This window comes from Apostichopus japonicus, chromosome 15 (genome assembly GCF_037975245.1).
Source record: "Apostichopus japonicus isolate 1M-3 chromosome 15, ASM3797524v1, whole genome shotgun sequence".
Taxonomy (NCBI): Eukaryota; Metazoa; Echinodermata; class Holothuroidea; order Aspidochirotida; family Stichopodidae; genus Apostichopus; species Apostichopus japonicus.
Genome location: NC_092575.1, coordinates 28814275 through 28836445, shown reverse-complemented (window position 1 = coordinate 28836445; position 22171 = coordinate 28814275). Strand labels below are relative to the sequence as shown.

Sequence of the window (22171 nt, the reverse complement as noted above, 5' to 3'; positions counted from 1 at the left end):
GAAAGTAAACAATAAAAGAACAGAACAAGAATATAACAATAATAGACCTGCAAAACATGAGACAACATAATGCAATGACAGTATCCCCATATTTAGCCTTTGTGTGATAGTACACACTAGGTAAATATCCCTATATTTAGCCTATGTGTGATAGTATACAAATAATAAATGGTTATAAGTGCAATAGTGCAAATATTTCATGAGTTGAAAGATGGAATGTTCCATTCAACAAGGAGCAGCCGAGTTGAATGGAACAAATAATATCTTTCAACGAATGAAATATTTGCACTATTGCACGAATGGAAACCATTCATTATTTGTTTTATACAACACCTTCAAATTTGGATATAATTGGATGTAAAATGCACTCATGCAACAGATTGTTTTGAACAGACAGGTTTCTCTGCTCTCTTACCATTGAAAAAAAGTGCTATCAAAAAAGTATAACACATGGTTCTATTTCATAGAGTGCAACAGAGTGGATTTTGCACGCAATCGATGAGCAATTGACCAATCAAATGACCGGAATATAATTAGGTGTTGTATAATACACACTAGGTAATATCCCTATATTTAGCTTTGTGTGATAGAACACACTAGGTAGAATCCCTATATTTAGCCTTTGTGTGATAGAACACACTAGGTAGAATCCCTATATTTAGCCTATGTGTGATACACACTAGGTAATATCCCTATATTTAGCTTTTGTGTGGTAGTACATACCTGGTACCATAGAGTGGTGTGTTCACCATGATCAGATTAGGCAGTATCCTACATACCTGGTACCATAGCCTGGTGTGTTCACCATGATCAGATTAGGCAGTATCCTACATACCTGGTACCATAGACTGGTGTGTTCACCATGATCAGATTAGGCAGTATCCTACATACCTGGTACCATAGACTAGTGTGTTCACCATGATCAGATTAGGCAGTATCCTACATACCTGGTACCATTAGACTAGTGTGTTCACCATAATCAGATTAGGTAATATCCTACATACCTGGTACCATAGACTGGTGTGTTCACCATGATCAGATTAGGCAGTATCCTACATACCTGGTACCATAGACTGGTGTGTTCACCATGATCAGATTAGGCAGTATCCTACATACCTGGTACCATAGACTAGTGTGTTCACCATGATCAGATCAGGCAGTATCCTACATACCTGGTACCATAGACTGGTGTGTTCACCATGATCAGATTAGGTAATATCCTACATACCTGGTACCAAAGACTGGTGTGTTCACCATGATCAGATTAGGCAGTATCCTACATACCTGGTACCATAGACTAGTGTGTTCACCATGATCAGATCAGGCAGTATCCTACATACCTGGTACCATAGACTGGTGTGTTCACCATGATCAGATTAGGTAATATCCTACATACCTGGTACCATAGACTGGTGTGTTCACCATGATCAGATTAGGCAGTATCCTACATACCTGGTACCATAGACTAGTGTGTTCACCATGATCAGATTAGGCAGTATCCTACATACCTGGTACCATTAGACTAGTGTGTTCTCCATAATCAGATTAGGCAGTATCCTACATACCTGGTACCAAAGACTGGTGTGTTCACCATGATCAGATTAGGCAGTATCCTACATACCTGGTACCATAGACTAGTGTGTTCACCATGATCAGATCAGGCAGTATCCTACATACCTGGTACCATAGACTGGTGTGTTCACCATGATCAGATTAGGTAATATCCTACATACCTGGTACCAAAGACTGGTGTGTTCACCATGATCAGATTAGGCAGTATCCTACATACCTGGTACCATAGACTAGTGTGTTCACCATAATCAGATTAGGTAATATCCTACATACCTGGTACCATAGACTGGTGTGTTCACCATGATCAGATTAGGCAGTATCCTACATACCTGGTACCATAGACTGGTGTGTTCACCATGATCAGATTAGGCAGTATCCTACATACCTGGTACCATAGACTAGTGTCTTCACCATGATCAGATCAGGCAGTATCCTACATACCTGGTACCATAGACTGGTGTGTTCACCATGATCAGATTAGGTAATATCCTACATACCTGGTACCATAGACTGGTGTGTTCACCATGATCAGATTAGGCAGTATCTTTGAAAACAATTCTTGATTTGTTTTTAGGGAAGCTTTATCCAGCTGAAGACTATCTTCACCATCTAGTCTGTAATGAAGAAACAGAAGTAATCAAAAAGGTTTTGATGAAGAATCTTTGGTTTCAAACTATCAATATAACTTATTATATCAAGTAAATTTGATAAGACCATTCCTTTCTTTAAACAGGTTTCAAGTGAGATGAAAGTCATTGTGGAGGATGAGTGATATGTGTGTGTTTGGGGTGGAGAGTGGAGGATGAGTGATATGTGTGTGTTTGAGGTGGGGGAATGGATGAAGATGAGTGATATGGGTGTGTTTGGGGGTGGAGAGTGGAGGATGAGTGATATGTGTGTGTTTGAGGTGGAGAGTGGAGGATGAGTGATATGTGTCTGTTTGGGGGTGGATAGTGGAGGATGAGTGATATGTGTGTGTTTGAGGTGGGGGAATGGATGAAGATGAGTGATATGGGTGTGTTTGGGGGTGGAGAGTGGAGGAGGATGAGTGATATGTGTGTGTTTGGGGTTGGAGAGTGGAGGATGAGTGATATGTGTGTGCTTGGGGTGGAGAGTGGAGGATGAGTGATATGTGTGTGTTTGAGGTGGGGGAATGGATGAAGATGAGTGATATGGGTGTGTTTGGGGGTGGAGAGTGGAGGATGAGGGATATGTGTGTGTTTGAGGTGGAGAGTGGAGGATGAGTGATATGTGTCTGTTTGGGGGTGGATAGTGGAGGATGAGTGATATGTGTGTGTTTGAGGTGGGGGAATGGATGAAGATGAGTGATATGGGTGTGTTTGGGGGTGGAGAGTGGAGGAGGATGAGTGATATGTGTGTGTTTGGGGTTGGAGAGTGGAGGATGAGTGATATGTGTGTGTTTGAGGTGGGGGAATGGATGAAGGTGAGTGAGATGTGTGTGTTTGGGGGTGGAGAGTGGAGGAGGATGAGTGATATGTGTGTGTTTGGAGTGGAGAGTGGAGGATGAGTGATATGTGTGTGTTTGGGGTGGAGAGTGAAGGATGAGTGATAAGTGTGCGTTGGGGATTGGAGAGTGGAGGAGGATAAGTTATATGTGTGTGTTTGGGGTGGAGAGTGGATGAAGATGAGTGACATGGGTGTGTTTGGGGGTGGAGAGTGGAGGAGGATGATTGATATGTGTGTGTTTGGGGGTGGAGAGTGGAGGAGGATGATTGATATGTGTGTATTTGGGGGTGGGAAGTGGAGGAGGAGTCTTATGTGTGTTTGGGGCGGGGAGTGGAGGAGAATGAGTGATGCGTGTGTTTGGGGGTGGGGAGTGGAGGAGGAGGAGTCTTATGTGTGTTTTGGGGTGGGGAGTGGAGAGGTTATACATAGTGAGATCTTTGGCAAATGGATGGGCACATTAACAAGTTAACTGAATTTCTGCCACCTGCTCTCATTAATAAAAATGCCAACGATCTTTCATAGTGTCTTTAGCACCTTAACAACAGCGACCTACTTTCAAATTGTATCAACCATTTAGCAATAGCTCCCTCTAATGGCTTCCTTCAGTAAGAGCTAATTTATCTTGCTTTACATCCAAGATACAAACATTAGACCTAACTAAGTACATTGTGTTTTGCTCTTTGTGTTCAATAATGAACATAACTGTTAGCTCATTTCAACTATTGCCTTTCATTGTGTTGCAGCCCATACAGACATTTCTATCGGTTTCAGTTATTATTGCAATGCACAGAGGCTTCCCTAGAACTAAGCAAAGTAGTTCAGCCAATATTTGTACAATTTTCAGGTTTTTGTTGAGTATTGAAATAGCTACACCTTGTTCCTAGATATTGTTCCTTTTTCTTCTGTCAAGTTTGATAACATATTAATATCTTATTTGCAATTTTTATCTACTGATACTGTAAACAAACAATGCATTTTCTACTCAGCCAACAGCATATTAATCTATGTTATAAGGAAGTGTAAATAATGCTATAAACTTAAAAGCCATAAATGATGGCGGGTCCTTCCTGTCTCACCCTGAAGTCCTAACTGATGACCGTTACACACTGTATTTTAACAGATCAAAGTCCTCATACTACTCAGTTTCAAGAAGACACTTGAGGTTTTTATTAAGCAATTAGTCTTTCAAGTGCTTTCAATTTCATTGCCTATTCATACATCATTCCTTCTTTGCCATTGATACCTATATCATATGTTACACACATTTACATTGCCTATTCATACATCATTCCTTCTTTGCCATTGATACCTATATCATATGTTACACACATTTACATTGCCTATTCATACATCATTCCTTCTTTGCCATTGATACCTATATCATATGTTACACACATTTACATTGCCTATTCATACATCATTCCTTCTTTGCCATTGATACCTATATCATATGTTACACACATTTACATTGCCTATTCATACATCATTCCTTCTTTGCCATTGATACCTATATCATATGTTACACACAGCACTGCAGAACTATGGAAAACACAAAACTAGGTGTAAGATAGATATGTGCAATGAATATTATTATATGGCAAGGACTAACCCTTGCAGATCCCTAGTAATATTTCAGAAATGGACTGTAAATCTTTCAAAATGTTTATATTTAACATGTTTAGTTTGTCAGGATATTGCTGTTACAATTTAAATCTATGACAGCAATAGTTGTAGGTGTTGCTATAAACAGACAAGAATATTGAAATTGTTGGTAATATTGTAAGATATTGTTTTAGCTTGTTAACATCTAAATCATTCTCAGACTTCTTGTGCATTATTTATTCTCCTTTGCTGTTTGTTGTGTCCGAAAATAAATACTGATTGATGGTGAACCCTTTTGAAGAGAACAAAGTTATCCAAATCTCACATGTTTTTCATCCAATGAACACAAAAAAGTGACTAATTATTGAATGTTCTGTCAGATGGCCATAATTAATTTGAAATTGCAGCAATTTGAAATTGGAATGAACCACTGATATATGTTCAAATGAAGCCTTGATTTAGTGGAAAATCAGTCATTCATCTAACTAGAAAATGAAACATAAGCTTAGGATCCTGGTTACATTAGTAACAGTGTCCAGCAGTGATATGAACCAGTTTGAATCACATGCAATGTGGTAAAAATTCTGAAAACATCAATCATCTCAAAAAAACTACCTACAAACGGAATGCAAATTTAACTAGCGTGCTTAGAATTTATCACTGGATTTATCTTTCAAGGAGTGGAATCGGTTGCAGTTCACAAATGTATTATTATATGTGGTTGAGTATATGGATCTTCTTTAGTAATTGTCCTGTATTGTAATTGTACATATGAATGCTATGATCACAAATGTTGTTTAATTTTACTGCCATGAACATGATGACAGAGATAAACACCACAAGATAAGAAACTGCAAGACATGTGGGATTGCTTATATACGTATCCAGGCAGGAAAGATATTATAGTCTCTTTTCAGTCTATTAATTACGAAATTCTCATTTCAATCAAAAGCCAAAGATTTGCAACTTTTTCTGAGAGTTATAAAATGTAAGTTGAAATTTCCAACATTAACAGATATTATTGAAAAGGATGAATGAACAAGAATGAGCATGTTTCATATTTAATACAAGGTTGTATAGGTCCATCTGTTCTCTCTTCAATTCCTAGTACCATTACCATGCTTTGATGCTTTAAGCTTCATAAAGATCATACAACCACTAGGTCTACTACACTGCTTTATTGTACTGATAAAGGTCATTGCAAGGACCAAACAATGCTAACCCTGTCCTAGTTTGAATGTTTCAGATGACAAGATTCCAGCTTTTATATTTTTAAACCAGTGTTAGTACATTTGGCAATAAAACTAAAACAGTCGCTAACAAAAATATAGAAGGTAATGAAGCATTGATGCTGTAAAAACTTTAACTGACTGCTCAAAGTCATGGTTTCAAACCAAAATGAGGACCATGTTGTATATATGGTATGACCTAATAACCTGCCAACAATATATTTTATGTTACAATGTTTGGATGATGTTACCATGGATATACAACCAACAATCTGCCCTAAACATGGCACAGGTTACTTTAAATAGCACAATAAAAACTAGTCAGGGTTGGAAGCCAAACAATGACTAACAGTTTGCCTGCATTTTATTCATAACATCGTGCAACTTCAACATTCTTCTAGCAAAATTGGGATATACACCAATTTTTTTTTTATGGCCCTGCAATTGTTAACAGATGTCAAGGTAAGGTTTCAGCTGAACTCTCATTTTCTGACATAGAAATATAAATAACCTTCCAATTTGACAGTGTTATCCAGCTAGACCATTCCTCCTAGCATGATTCTAGAACCTGTGTTTACGAGTCATTCCAGCAGACATACAAAGGTTGCTTGACCATTCCTCCTAGCATGATTCTAGAACCTGTGTTTACGAGTCATTCCAGCAGACATACAAAGGTTGCTTGACCATTCCTCCTAGCATGATTCTAGAACCTGTGTTTACGAGTCATTCCAGCAGACATACTGTACAAAGGTTGCTTGACCATTCCTCCTAGCATGATTCTAGAACCTGTGTTTAAGAGTCATTCCAGCAGACATACTGTACAAAGGTTGCTTGACCATTCCTCCTAGCATGATTCTAGAACCTGTGTTTACGAGTCATTCCAGCAGACATACAAAGGTTGCTTGACCATTCCTCCTAGCATGATTCTAGAACCTGTGTTTAAGAGTCATTCCAGCAGACATACTGTACAAAGGTTGCTTGACCATTCCTCCTAGCATGATTCTAGAACCTGTGTTTAAGAGTCATTCCAGCAGACATACTGTACAAAGGTTGCTTGACCATTCCTCCTAGCATGATTCTAGAACCTGTGTTTAAGAGTCATTCCAGCAGACATACTGTACAAAGGTTGCTTGACCATTCCTCCCAGCATGATTCTAGAACCTGTGTTTAAGAGCCATTCCAGCAGACATACTGTACAAAGGTTGTTTGACCATTCCTCCTAGCATGATTCTAGAACCTGTGTTTAAGACTGAGTCATTCCAGCAGACATACTGTACAAAGGTTGCTTGACCATTCCTCCTAGCATGATTCTAGAACCTGTGTTTAAGAGGCATTCCAGCAGACATACTGTACAAAGGTTGCTTGACCATTCCTCCTAGCATGATTCTAGAACCTGTGTTTAAGAGCCATTCCAGCAGACATACTGTACAAAGGTTGCTTGACCATTCCTCCCAGCATGATTCTAGAAACTGTGTTTAAGAGCCATTCCAGCAGACATACTGTACAAAGGTTGCTTGACCATTCCTCCCAGCATGATTCTAGAATATGTATTTAAGAGTCATTCCAGCAGACATACTGTACAAAGGTTGCTTGACCGTTCCTCCCAGCATGATTCTAGAACCTGTGTTTAAGAGTCATTCCAGCAGACATACTGTACAAAGGTTGCTTGACCGTTCCTCCCAGCATGATTCTAGAACCTGTGTTTAAGAGTCATTCCAGCAGACATACTGTACAAAGGTTGCTTGACCATTCCTCCCAGCATGATTCTAGAACCTGTGTTTAAGAGTCATTCCAGTAGACATACTGTACAAAGGTTGCTTGACCATTCCTCCCAGCATGATTCTAGAACCTGTGTTTAAGAGGCATTCCAGCAGACATACTGTACAAAGGTTGCTTGACCATTCCTCCCAGCATGATTCTAGAACCTGTGTTTAAGAGTCATTCCAGCAGACATACTGTACAAAGGTTGCTTGACCATTCCTCCCAGCATGATTCTAGAACCTGTGTTTAAGAGGCATTCCAGCAGATATACTGTACAAAGGTTGCTTGACCATTCCTCCCAGCATGATTCTAGAACCTGTGTTTAAGAAGCATTCCAGCAGACATACTGTACAAAGGTTGCTTGACCATTCCTCCCAGCATGATTCTAGAACCTGTGTTTAAGAGTCATTCCAGCAGACATACTGTACAAAGGTTGCTTGACCATTCCTCCTAGCATGATTCTAGAACCTGTGTTTAAGAGGCATTCCAGCAGACATACTGTACAAAGGTTGCTTGACCATTCCTCCTAGCATGATTCTAGAACCTGTGTTTAAGACTGAGTCATTCCAGCAGACATACTGTACAAAGGTTGCTTGACCATTCCTCCCAGCATGATTCTAGAACCTGTGTTTAAGAGTCATTCCAGCAGACATACAAAGGTTTCTAGTTACAACTTGGCAGCCTGTACAACCTATTAATGCAACAATGTTTTAAGTAACCTCTTTTAATGACAATTGCACAAGAAGGCTCTTATTTAAGATACTGAGCAATGAGTAGCTACAAACATCTACTTGTTGGAAAACAAACAATTGTTTTATAGCTTATTTCTTCTTCATGAAGAAGATCACTGTGCACAGACAATGGAAGCACTTAATGTTAGAAGCTAGCGCTTATACAGTTACATGCCTGGCGATACACCTTATTGATTGTAGTATTAATACCATAGATTGTTTCAATCCAACCCTAAAAAGTGGTAGTTTCAGCTGTTTACATAATGAAGACAGCATAACTCTTCAAAAATAGTTTATCCTCCAAGGCCAGTGACATTACCCTTTATTTGAAGTCAACACTGTACCAGATATGAATATAGGCTCACACTATAAATAGACCTACATCAGGATGGACCTGACATTTTGTTTGAAGTAATGGAGTTTCTTGGGTTATTACATATCTGAGATCAGTTCTGAGATCAACAATATCTGAGATCAACAAACTTAAAGATTACTTTTGAGCTTGACCTACATGCTTTATGATAAGATTATTTGTTTCATGGGAGACATCATGTAGCTGCAAACATAGCTTCTTCAATATAACAAGTCAGGCATGACTATGAATAACGAAATATATCGTTATAATATATATAGTAATGTTTATGATACCCCCATTGATTCTGCTTGAGATTATGAACATGTTATAGGCCCAAAGTAAACTTGTATATTGTAAGACGTACAGCTTTAAAAGACTTCTATTGCCCTTGTCCTGGCTGAATAAAGGCAGCACTAACTTTTAAAGGTTCCTTCAAAAACATACCATGGGTATGGCAACCATAAACCGGCCCACTTTAAATGTTGAAACCGTAAACACATGGCAAACTTTGTCTGAAAGAAATATGTTAGCAGAGATATATGTATACATAGAACGGTCATCAATGCAAATATATGACAGTGTAAATACCTTTGGTCGTTATGAAAAACATCAAACAGTTTCTGTATCACTTCTGTTTCCTCTGATGTTGAGCTGACAACTTCATTTAACTTGGTCTTCACATGGCTGGCTTTGGGCCAAGGTTTATCAAAAGCAGAATTTGAACAGCCATGGACCCCTGAGATTATAGAGTGTGAAGACAACAAGGTTGACATATAAATTAGAGCAATCATTGTGGAGTACAGATATGACATTGATAGCTGGACAGCTGTGTCTGTGCCAAGCCATCCTCCTGTTCATTGTGTACCATTCATGTAATACTCCAGAGATACTCATGTACAGGGAATACTATAGGCCTGTGTGTGTGTATAGGCCTGTGTACATGTATAGGCATTAATACTGCCAGCATGTGAATACCAGTCATTATATTTATTGTGGAGGGTGTGCTGTAGGCAATATATCATGTATGGAAGCAATAGTCATTATACTTACTGTGGAGTGATAGTGAAAAATTGATAAGAGCATGCAGTGCTAAAAGACCAGTTCAATATAGGCATGCTTGAGTCAGAGTGCTGAGGTTTGAGGAGACAGGTAAACCAGGAAGCAAAGTAAATATGGTCAACTTACTGAAAGAATAACCAATAAACATGCACAAATAGATACAGTACAAACAGGAACTCAATACACATGCACAAATAGATACAGTACAATCAGGAACTTAATAAACATGCACAAATAGATACAGTACAATCAGGAACTTAATAAACATGCACAAATAGATACAGTACAATCAGGAACTTAATAAACATGCACAAATAGATACAGTACAATCAGGAACTTAATAAACATGCACAAATAGATACAGTACAATCAGGAACTTAATAAACATGCACAAATAGATACAGTACAAACAGGAACTTAATAAACATGCACAAATAGATACAGTACAATCAGGAACTTAATAAACATGCACAAATAGATACAGTTTAGACGGGGTAAAAAAAAAACACAGGGTAGTTGGGGTAAAACAAAACCCACCCCCACTACAAGTCGTGAGAAATAGAAACACATTTTTGTATGGTGTATGTGAAAACCATGGTGCCCAAGTCAATTCTGACATACTTTATGATTGTTACTATTCTTTTCCATCAGCGTACCGATACTTTAAGCGCCGATTTTTCCCATACTCTAAAAATAGCAAATATTTAAGTTCTGAACACTGTCCTTTAACTTTATCCCGCAAAAAAATTAGAACTGATATCGAGGTTTTTTTTTCTTGGTTATGATAACAAGAGGTGTACCTACATGAATCAGTAATGTAATTACCAGCACGATCCGACATTTTTCTCGAATGACGTGGGTTTTTTTTACCCCAGGGTTTAGTGTCCGTTTGGGGTAAAAAAAGACCAGTCCTAATTTCCTCCCAAAATGGTTTATATTTATCACAGAATGTTAGAATTGCTATATGATTGACACAGGGAGTACATCTATGCTCCTCTAATTTCTACCAATATAATAATTTACATTTTTATAACTAACTGTTCCCTGTTCTTAACCTAAGTTATTGCTATGTTAGCCTAGTGTTATAGCCTAACACAATATATGTCTGCTGTATATATGGTTATCTTGTTATTTTTAGAGTCCTAAATTAATCTCTACCCTAAGTCCCAACCCCACAGCTGGATGTAATACTAATATATAGAATAAAACTCTTAAAACATGGTCAATAATGTTTTAGGGGGTATTAAACAGTCTTAATAACATCTTGCTTAGTCTCGGAAGGTGGGGTGTGTTTCCCGGAGTTTATCGTTTGGCAATAGGTTAATTCATGCAGAACTCGATTGAAAATGCCCAAATAAAGCTTTTCTAAAGTGTGCTGAAAATATTTCTGGTGGTTTTGCACATTTTCTTTGGTAGTATGTTGTTTTAACAGTGTGGATTTTTTTACCCCAGCAGGGTTTTTTTTTACCCCAAAAATGACTAACAGCCGGGGTAAAAAAAACCCACCCCTTTTCTGGAATTTCTCCTTTACTCATTGTGATTGAAATTTTTATTATGGCTATTTAGGAAGGTATTCCCATTTGTCAACTGACAATGCTAAAATATCTACCTAAGCATCTACCTAACGAGTTTTATGTTAGACTTTAAGGAAACGTTTTTTTTTACCCCATCTTACTATACTTAATAAACATGCACATATAGATACAGTACAATCAGGAACTTAATAAACATGCACAAATAGATACAGTACAATCAGGAACTTAATAAACATGCACAAATAGATACAGTACAATCAGGAAGTTAATAAACATGCACATAATAGATACAGTACAATCAGGAACTTAATAAACATGCACAAATAGGTACAGTACAATCAGGAACTTAATAAACATGCACAAATAGATACAGTACAATCAGGAACTTAATAAACATGCACAAATAGATACAGTACAATCAGGAACTTAATAAACATGCACAAATAGATACAGTACAATCAGGAACTTAATAAACATGCACAAATAGATACAGTACAATCAGGAAGTTAATAAACATGCACATAATAGATACAGTACAATCAGGAACTTAATAAACATGCACAAATAGGTACAGTACAATCAGGAACTTAATAAACATGCACAAATAGATACAGTACAATCAGGAACTTAATAAACATGCACATAATAGATACAGTACAATCAGGAACTTAATAAACATGCACAAATAGGTACAGTACAATCAGGAACTTAATAAACATGCACAAATAGATACAGTACAATCAGGAACTTAATAAACATGCACAAATAGGTACAGTACAATCAGGAACTTAATAAACATGCACAAATAGATACAGTACAATCAGGAAGTTAATAAACATGCACATAATAGATACAATACAATCAGCCAAGCCTCACCTGGTTCAATTCTGGTAGGATGCTCCCCAGTCTTGTTAGAATAGTAAAAGGCATCACACTTTGAATGTCTGCAAGATAAAAAGAAATGGAAAGTAAAAGGACAGTATATAAAATGAGAACAACTTGTGTAGTGGCCCAGTGATTTGGGGAGGTTAGTATTGTAGATATACTCTTCTCTATTATCTGTTTCCTAGTCTTTACTGTACTAGTGGCCCTGCAGTGATTTGGGGAGGTTAGTATTGTAGATATACTTTTCTCTATTATCTGTTTCCTAGTCTTTACTGTACTAGTGACCCTGCAGTGATTTGGGGAGGTTAGTATTGTAGATATACTTTTCTCTATTATCTGTTTCCTAGTCTTTACTGTACTAGTGGCCCTGCAGTGATTTGGGGAGGTTAGTATTGTAGATATACTCTTCTCTATTATCTGTTTCCTAGTCTTTACTGTACTAGTGGCCCTGCAGTGATTTGGGGAGGTTAGTATTGTAGATATACTTTTCTCTATTATCTGTTTCCTAGTCTTTACTGTACTAGTGGCCCTGCAGTGATTTGGGGAGGTTAGTATTGTAGATATACTCTTCTCTATTATCTGTTTCCTAGTCTTTACTGTACTAGTGACCCTGCAGTGATTTGGGGAGGTTAGTATTGTAGATATACTTTTCTCTATTATCTGTTTCCTAGTCTTTACTGTACTAGTGGCCCTGCAGTGATTTGGGGAGGTTAGTATTGTAGATATACTTTTCTCTATTATCTGTTTCCTAGTCTTTACTGTACTAGTGACCCTGCAGTGATTTGGGGAGGTTAGTATTGTAGATATACTTTTCTCTATTATCTGTTTCCTAGTCTTTACTGTACTAGTGGCCCTGCAGTGATTTGGGGAGGTTAGTATTGTAGATATACTTTTCTCTATTATCTGTTTCCTAGTCTTTACTGTACTAGTGGCCCTGCAGTGATTTGGGGAGGTTAGTATTGTAGATATACTTTTCTCTATTATCTGTTTCCTAGTCTTTACTGTACTAGTGGCCCTGCAGTGATTTGGGGAGGTTAGTATTGTAGATATACTTTTCTCTTTTATCTGTTTCCTAGTCTTTACTGTACTAGTGGCCCTGCAGTGATTTGGGGAGGTTAGTATTGTAGATATACTTTTCTCTATTATCTGTTTCCTAGTCTTTACTGTACTAGTGGCCCTGCAGTGATTTGGGGAGGTTAGTATTGTAGATATACTTTTCTCTTTTATCTGTTTCCTAGTCTTTACTGTACTAGTGGCCCTGCAGTGATTTGGGGAGGTTAGTATTGTAGATATACTTTTCTCTATTATCTGTTTCCTAGTCTTTACTGTACTAGTGGCCCTGCAGTGATTTGGGGAGGTTAGTATTGTAGATATACTTTTCTCTATTATCTGTTTCCTAGTCTTTACTGTACTAGTGGCCCTGCTGTGATTTGGCGAGGTTAGTAATGTAGATATACTTTTCTCTATTATCTGTTTCCTAGTCTTTACTGTACTAGTGGCCCTGCAGTGATTTGGGGAGGTTAGTATTGTAGATATACTTTTCTCTATTATCTGTTTCCTAGTCTTTACTGTACTAGTGGCCCTGCAGTGATTTGGGGAGGTTAGTATTGTAGATATACTCTTCTCTATTATCTGTTTCCTAGTCTTTACTGTACTAGTGGCCCTGCAGTGATTTGGGGAGGCTAGTATTGTAGATATACTTTTCTCTATTATCTGTTTCCTAGTCTTTACTGTACTAGTGGCCCTGCAGTGATTTGGGGAGGTTAGTATTGTAGATATACTTTTCTCTATTATCTGTTTCCTAGTCTTTACTGTACTAGTGGCCCTGCAGTGATTTGGGGAGGTTAGTATTGTAGATATACTTTTCTCTATTATCTGTTTCCTAGTCTTTACTGTACTAGTGGCCCTGCAGTGATTTGGGGAGGTTAGTATTGTAGATATACTCTTCTCTATTATCTGTTTCCTAGTCTTTACTGTACTAGTGGCCCTGCAGTGATTTGGGGAGGTTAGTATTGTAGATATACTTTTCTCTATTATCTGTTTCCTAGTCTTTACTGTACTAGTGGCCCTGCAGTGATTTGGGGAGGTTAGTATTGTAGATATACTCTTCTCTATTATCTGTTTCCTAGTCTTTACTGTACTAGTGGCCCTGCAGTGATTTGGGGAGGTTAGTATTGTAGATATACTTTTCTCTATTATCTGTTTCCTAGTCTTTACTGTACTAGTGGCCCTGCAGTGTATTGGGGAGGTTAGTTTTAGTAAATCTCTTAGACTTTCTCACTGCTTCTTAGATCTGTAGGATAAAGTCATACCAATAACAGCATTGAATGGTCTTTTTGTCTGGTGGAGATGTTTTCATCTAGCAAACAGTTACTGTATTTGGCAAACATACATGTTAACAATACATACTTAACAACTCAGCAGTAGAAAGAAGGAATCATAAATTGTAGTTTGAAGAAATTTGATCAAAGATATCAAGATTATGGCTGAACTTAATGTAAAGATATTAAACATGTGTTTAGCTTGAATGTATGTAGTTTGAATTTAATTATTTACGATTCTAACCGCAACATATGTAACATTGTTAACTAAATAGAAATTGCTATTACTTCACAACACACCTCACATGACACCTACTTTCTGGCCCCTTTTAAAGGTCATGTCAACATTCTCAGAATTCACAGTCTTCTTTGCAAAGCTTGCAAAATATGACTTAATCACTTCCTTTTGGCATTTGAAAACAATGCCAAGTTTTGTATTTGGTAGTTGATCAGTGTCGTTAACATGAACATAATTACCTAAATTCAATACAAATAAGATTGAATGGATTATACAGGCTGCCCTCTTTTGATACCAGTGTAGTATATGCCTCTGGGCTAGCATCGCCAAGAATAAAATCTTTGACCAGAGAACCTGCCGTGAGAGAAACAGAAGGAGACAGATTTTAATCAACCCCCTTCTAAGCAGATTAGTGTTGATAGTTCACTAAGAGTTTTAACCTTCGATTTAATAATTCTATAACTTTTTGACTATATACAGAAGGATAACAGCTCTTAGTTTGTGAGCATGATGTCATAGTACATTATTGTATAATAATGTGTATGTAAATATCACCATAGAAGCCATAAACATTAATCTCAGTATTCAAATACACAATCAGAGCAAGATATAAATGTTGCTTTGTTTCACTAATCTCATATCCATATAGCACCAAATGGATCAGCACTAATCTGTTTTGCATATAGTACCAAACTGATGCACCTTACCCTTATCTAATTTGCATACATAGCACTTGATTGATGAACCAAACCCTAGTGCAATTTGCATACATAGCACTGGACTGATGAACCAAGCCCATAGTACAATTTGCATGTACATAGCACTGGACTGATGAACCAAGCCCATAGTACAATTTGCATACATAGCACTGGACTGCTTAACTTAGCCCTTGTCTAATTTGCATGTACATAGCACTGGACTGCTTAACTTAGCCCTTGTCTAATTTGCATGTACATAGCACTGGACTGCTTAACTTAGCCCTTGTCTCATTTGCATGTACATAGCACTGGACTGCTTAACTTAGCCCTTGTCTCATTCGCATGTACATAGCACTGGACTGCTTAACTTAGCCCTTGTCTAATTCGCATGTACATAGCACTGGACTGCTTAACTTAGCCCTTGTCTAATTTGCATATATGTGCAATTTGCATATATAGTACTGGACTGATAAACCAAGCCCTAGTGCAACTTGCATGTGCATAGCACTGGACTGCTTAACTTAGCCCTTGTCTAATTTGAATGTACATAGCACTGGACTGCTTTACATGTACATAGCACTGGACTGATTAACTTAGCCCTTGTCTCATTTACATGTACATAGCACTGGACTGCTTAACTTAGCCCTTGTCTAACTTGCATGTTCATAGCACTGGACTGCTTAACTTAGCCCTTGTCTCATTCGCATGTACATAGCACTGGACTGCTTAACTTAGCCCTTGTCTAATTCGCATGTACATAGCACTGGACTGCTTAACTTAGCCCTTGTCTAATTTGCATATATGTGCAATTTGCATACATAGTACTGGACTGATGAACCAAGCTCTAGTGCAACTTGCATGTACATAGCACTGGACTGATTAGCTTAGCCCTTGTCTAATTTGAATGTACATAGCACTGGACTGCTTTACACATGTACATAGCACTGGACTGATTAACTTAGCCCTTGTCTCATTTACATGTACATAGCACTGGACTGCTTAACTTAGCCCTTGTCTAATTTGCATGTACATAGCACTGGACTGCTTAACTTAGCCCTTGTCTCATTTGCATGTACATAGCACTGGACTGCTTAACGTAGCATTTGTCTATTTTGCATACATCAGTGGACTGATGAATTTAGTCCTTGTCTTATTTGCATATAGCACTGAACTGAAGAACCAATCTGAGGTATTTGCATATAGCACTTTGACTGCCTAGCTCTAGTATAATTTGCTTGTACATAGCACTAAACTGATGAACAAAGTCCCTAGTGTAATTTGAATACAGCACTGGGACTATTGAACCTAGCCCTAGCTAATCATTTGAATGCAAAAATTTAGCTGGAATGAAGCTTTGGAATGAAAAGCAATTTATTTGCAACACCAATCTCTATATCAGATTAAACTACTTTTGGAATACTTGTACTTTTGCCATTACAATACACATTTATTATATTAACTAGATGGGGAACTAGTGTAGATATGGTAATATAAATGAAAATAATATATTGGAATAATAAACTTACATGTAATCAATACATAAAATACATAGAAAAAAGAATGCACTGAAAAGAAAGCTATAAGAAAGAAGTAGTTAAATGAGCAGTCTATGTGCATAGTTCCTAATAGACTAGCTCTGGACACTCACACTGGAGACTCATACTGGACACTAGCTCTGGACACTCATACTGGACACTAGCTCTGGAGACTCATATTGGACACTAACTCTGGATACTGGGCACTAACTCTGGAGACTCATACTGGACACTAGCTCTGGACACTCATATTGGACACTAGCTCTGGAGACTCATACTGGAAACTAGCTCTGGAGACTCATACTGGACTCTAGCTCTGGACACTCATACTGGACACTAGCTCTGGTTACTCATACTGGACACTAGCTCTGGACACACATACTGGACACTCATACTGGACCCTAGCTCTGGACACTCACTCACTGTGTATACCCAGTGGACTAGCATTCTATTTATCTCACTCATTATGGTGTCACAGGTCTGTGTAAAGGGGCTTTAATGCGGTGTTACATGTATCGAGTCAAACAGGCTAACATTGAACATTGAATGTCATAGTTGGAAGCAAGAACAAGATCTGTTTGGAAAGTAACTGTGATGAAATGACCCCCCCATCCCCCTCCCCCCTCCCCCGTCCAAATCCAGATCTGGAATACCTCCTAAACTCTTCCATTTGATACTTTGTCTCCACTTCATTCTTGAGGTGGGTGTGTAGGAGATACCCACTTCATTCTTGAGGTGGGTGTGTAGGAGATACCCACTTCATTCTTGAGGTGGGTGTGTAGGAGATACCCACTTCATTCTTGAGGTGGGTGTGTAGGAGATACCCACTTCATTCTTGAGGTGTGTAGGAGATACCCACTTCATTCTTGAGGTGGATGTGTAGGAGATACCCACTTCATTCTTGAGGTGGGTGTGTAGGAGATACCCACTTCATTCTTGAGGTGGGTGTGTAGGAGATACCCACTTCATTCTTGAGGTGGGTGTGTAGGAGATACCCACTTCATTCTTGAGGTGTGTAGGAGATACCCACTTCATTCTTGAGGTGGGTGTGTAGGAGATACCCACTTCATTCTTGAGGTGGGTGTGTAGGAGATACCCACTTCATTCTTGAGGTGGGTGTGTAGGAGATACATGGCTATGGTTGTGAGGGTTGTAAGGTTAACTAATGCAATCGTGGAGAGAACAGATGATAATAATAACTGTCAGTAATAAACTAGAGCAGATGTTGTGTTTGGAATGTTTAAAATATTGTCATTAGTTAACTATATAGCAGATGTTATGTTTGGAATGTTTTAACATACGTGATCATATATAAGTTTTAATCTGTTTAATTTAATATGTTACAAGACATCAACTGTGAAGGTTGAATAATTTGCGATGTAGAAACCTATAATGACTTTAGTCAGCGTTTGGACCGTGATTTACATTGCTAGCAGAGGCATCTGCATGGTTTTAACCTGCCTATTACATAATTTATTCAAGCATTTTAATCAACAATTCAATAACTTTTTATATTTTTATATATCTCTCTGAAACTGACCCTGTATGGATTGACATGTTGCCTAACATGATGGTAGTTTTACAGTTAATACCCCACATCAGCTGGTTTTGACTAGCAGTTTATGATGTTCAATTTATATTCTGTTCTTTAGATCAATTTGCATCAACATCATATATGCCTCTAGAATGCTGCATTCCATGTAGGTCAGTGCACGACCTCTAGACGTCACTAATATACAACCCAATCACTTGTTATCAATGTAGTGGTGTGTTGCCAGAATTGTCAAGGTCTTGGTACTACGGACGAAGGTCATTTATTAAGTTTTAACTCATCGGGAAGCGATGAGAGGGGTGGGGCGTAGGGTTGTGGGGCGCACATTTTCATGCAGATAGGAACAATCTCAATTTTTTCCCTTATTGCTTCTCTCTTTTTTTTCTCTCCTCTTTTTCTTACCCAGGAGTCGCGCCACCAACGCCCCCCTCCCCCTGGATACGCGCCTGAAAAATACTACAAGATTTTAAAAGTTCATTAACAAACGTAACCAGCTAAGGTGTTAATGAAGAGAAATTTGTAAAGAGATGAGTCAGTTACCAAGTAGAGTTGTATTCAGGAATAGAGGGGTGTAACTTGGGGGTTATGACTTGGGGAGGGATATGGCTTGGAGAGAATAATGGTATATATATGTCCATAAAATAGAGCAATTCATGGTGTCTGCACAAGAAAGAATACCACACAGAAGGTATACAACCAGGACATGATGTGGGTACTAACAATGGAAGAAGAGGATTAATCAGTAGGGATACAACCAGGACATGATGGGGGTACTAACAATGGAAGAAGAGGATTAATCAGTAGGGATACAACCAGGACATGATGGGGGTACTAACAATGGAAGAAGAGGATTAATCAGTAGGGATACAACCAGGACATGATGGGGGTACTAACAATGGAAGAAGAGGATTAATCAGTAGGGATACAACCAGGACATGATGGGGGTACTAACAATGGAAGAAGAGGATTAATCAGTAGGGATACAACCAGGACATGATGGGCATACTAACAATGGAAGAAGAGGATTAATCAGTGAGGATACAACCAGGATATGATGGGGGTACTAACAATGGAAGAAGAGGATTAATCAGTAGGGATACAACCAGGACATGATGGGGGTACTAACAATGGAAGAAGAGGATTAATCAGTAGGGATACAACCAGGACATGATGGGGGTACTAACAATGGAAGAAGAGGATTAATCAGTAGGGATACAACCAGGACATGATGGGGGTACTAACAATGGAAGAAGAGGATTAATCAGTAGGGATACAACCAGGACATGATGGGCATACTAACAATGGAAGAAGAGGATTAATCAGTAGGGATACAACCAGGACATGATGGGGGTACTAACAATGGAAGAAGAGGATTAATCAGTAGGGATACAACCAGGACATGATGGGGGTACTAACAATGGAAGAAGAGGATTAATCAGTAGGGATACAACCAGGACATGATGGGCATACTAACTATGGAAGAAGAGGATTAATCAGTAGGGATACAACCAGGACATGATGGGGGTACTAACAATGAAAGAAGAGGATTAATCAGTAGGGATACAACCAGGATATGATTGGGGTACTAACAATGAAAGAAGAGGATTAATCAGTAGGGATACAACCAGGACATGATGGGGGTACTAACAATGGAAGAAGAGGATTAATCAGTAGGGATACAACCAGGACATGATGGGGGTACTAACAATGGAAGAAGAGGATTAATCAGTAGGGATACAACCAGGACATGATGGGGGTACTAACAATGGAAGAAGAGGATTAATCAGTAGGGATACAACCAGGACATGATGGGCATACTAACAATGGAAGAAGAGGATTAATCAGTGAGGATACAACCAGGACATGATGGGCATACTAACAATGGAAGAAGAGGATTAATCAGTAGGGATACAACCAGGACATGATGGGGGTACTAACAATGGAAGAAGAGGATTAATCAGTAGGGATACAACCAGGACATGATGGGGGAACAAACAATGGAAGAAGAGGATTAATCAGTAGGGATACAACCAGGACATGATGGGCATACTAACAATGGAAGAAGAGGATTAATCAGTAGGGATACAACCAGGACATGATGGGGGAACTAACAATGGAAGAAGAGGATTAATCAGTGAGGATACAACCAGGATATGATGGGGGTACTAACAATGGAAGAAGAGGATTAATCAGTAGGGATACAACCAGGACATGATGGGGGTACTAACAATGGAAGAAGAGGATTAATCAGTAGGGATACAACCAGGACATGATGGGCATACTAACAATGGAAGAAGAGGATTAATCAGTGAGGATACAACCAGGACATGATGGGCATACTAACAATGGAAGAAGAGGATTAATCAGTAGGGATACAACCAGGACATGATGGGGGTACTAACAATGGAAGAAGAGGATTAATCAGTAGGGATACAACCAGGACATGATGGGGGTACTAACAATGGAAGAAGAGGATTAATCAGTAGGGATGTAACCAGGACATGATGGGCATACTAACTATGGAAGAAGAGGATTAATCAGTAGGGATACAACCAGGACATGATGGGGGTACTAACAATGGAAGAAGAGGATTAATCAGTAGGGATACAACCAGGACATGATGGGGGTACTAACAATGGAAGAAGAGGATTAATCAGTAGGGATACAACCAGGACATGATGGGGGTACTAACAATGGAAGAAGAGGATTAATCAGTAGGGATACAACCAGGACATGATGGGGGTACTAACAATGGAAGAAGAGGATTAATCAGTAGGGATACAACCAGGACATGATGGGGGTACTAACAATGGAAGAAGAGGATTAATCAGTAGGGATGTAACCAGGACATGATGGGCATACTAACTATGGAAGAAGAGGATTAATCAGTAGGGATACAACCAGGACATGATGGGGGTACTAACAATGGAAGAAGAGGATTAATCAGTAGGGATACAACCAGGACATGATTGGGGTACTAACAATGAAAGAAGAGGATTAATCAGTAGGGATACAACCAGGACATGATGGGGGTACTAACAATGGAAGAAGAGGATTAATCAGTAGGGATACAACCAGGACATGATGGGGGTACTAACAATGGAAGAAGAGGATTAATCAGTAGGGATACAACCAGGACATGATGGGGGTACTAACAATGGAAGAAGAGGATTAATCAGTAGGGATACAACCAGGACATGATGGGCATACTAACAATGGAAGAAGAGGATTAATCAGTGAGGATACAACCAGGACATGATGGGCATACTAACAATGGAAGAAGAGGATTAATCAGTAGGGATACAACCAGGACATGATGGGGGTACTAACAATGGAAGAAGAGGATTAATCAGTAGGGACACAACCAGGACATGATGGGGGTACTAACAATGGAAGAAGAGGATTAATCAGTAGGGATACAACCAGGACATGATGGGGGTACTAACAATGGAAGAAGAGGATTAATCAGTAGGGATACAACCAGGACATGATGGGGGAACTAACAATGGAAGAAGAGGATTAATCAGTAGGGATACAACCAGGACATGATGGGCATACTAACAATGGAAGAAGAGGATTAATCAGTAGGGATACAACCAGGACATGATGGGGGAACTAACAATGGAAGAAG

At 38.7% G+C, this 22171-nt stretch overlaps 1 protein-coding gene across 7 annotated transcripts in view; it reads right to left on the bottom strand.

The window, feature by feature from the left end:
* Nucleotides 1-22171, bottom strand: part of LOC139981010 (transport and Golgi organization 2 homolog) — an 85564-nt gene that overhangs the window by 2001 nt on the left and 61392 nt on the right. For 6 of the 7 annotated variants that reach the window (XM_071993111.1, XM_071993108.1, XM_071993113.1 and 3 more), the window contains 4 exons: nucleotides 14995-15109; nucleotides 12188-12255; nucleotides 9306-9453; nucleotides 2070-2186 (listed from right to left, as the gene is read on the bottom strand). In XM_071993111.1, the coding sequence (XP_071849212.1) occupies nucleotides 2070-2186; nucleotides 9306-9453; nucleotides 12188-12255; nucleotides 14995-15109 (448 nt within the window). Of the gene's footprint in view, nucleotides 1-835; nucleotides 1902-2013; nucleotides 2187-9305; nucleotides 9454-12187; nucleotides 12256-14994; nucleotides 15110-22171 lie in introns of all 7 variants that reach the window. The other variant, XR_011797759.1, reaches the window with a different exon arrangement.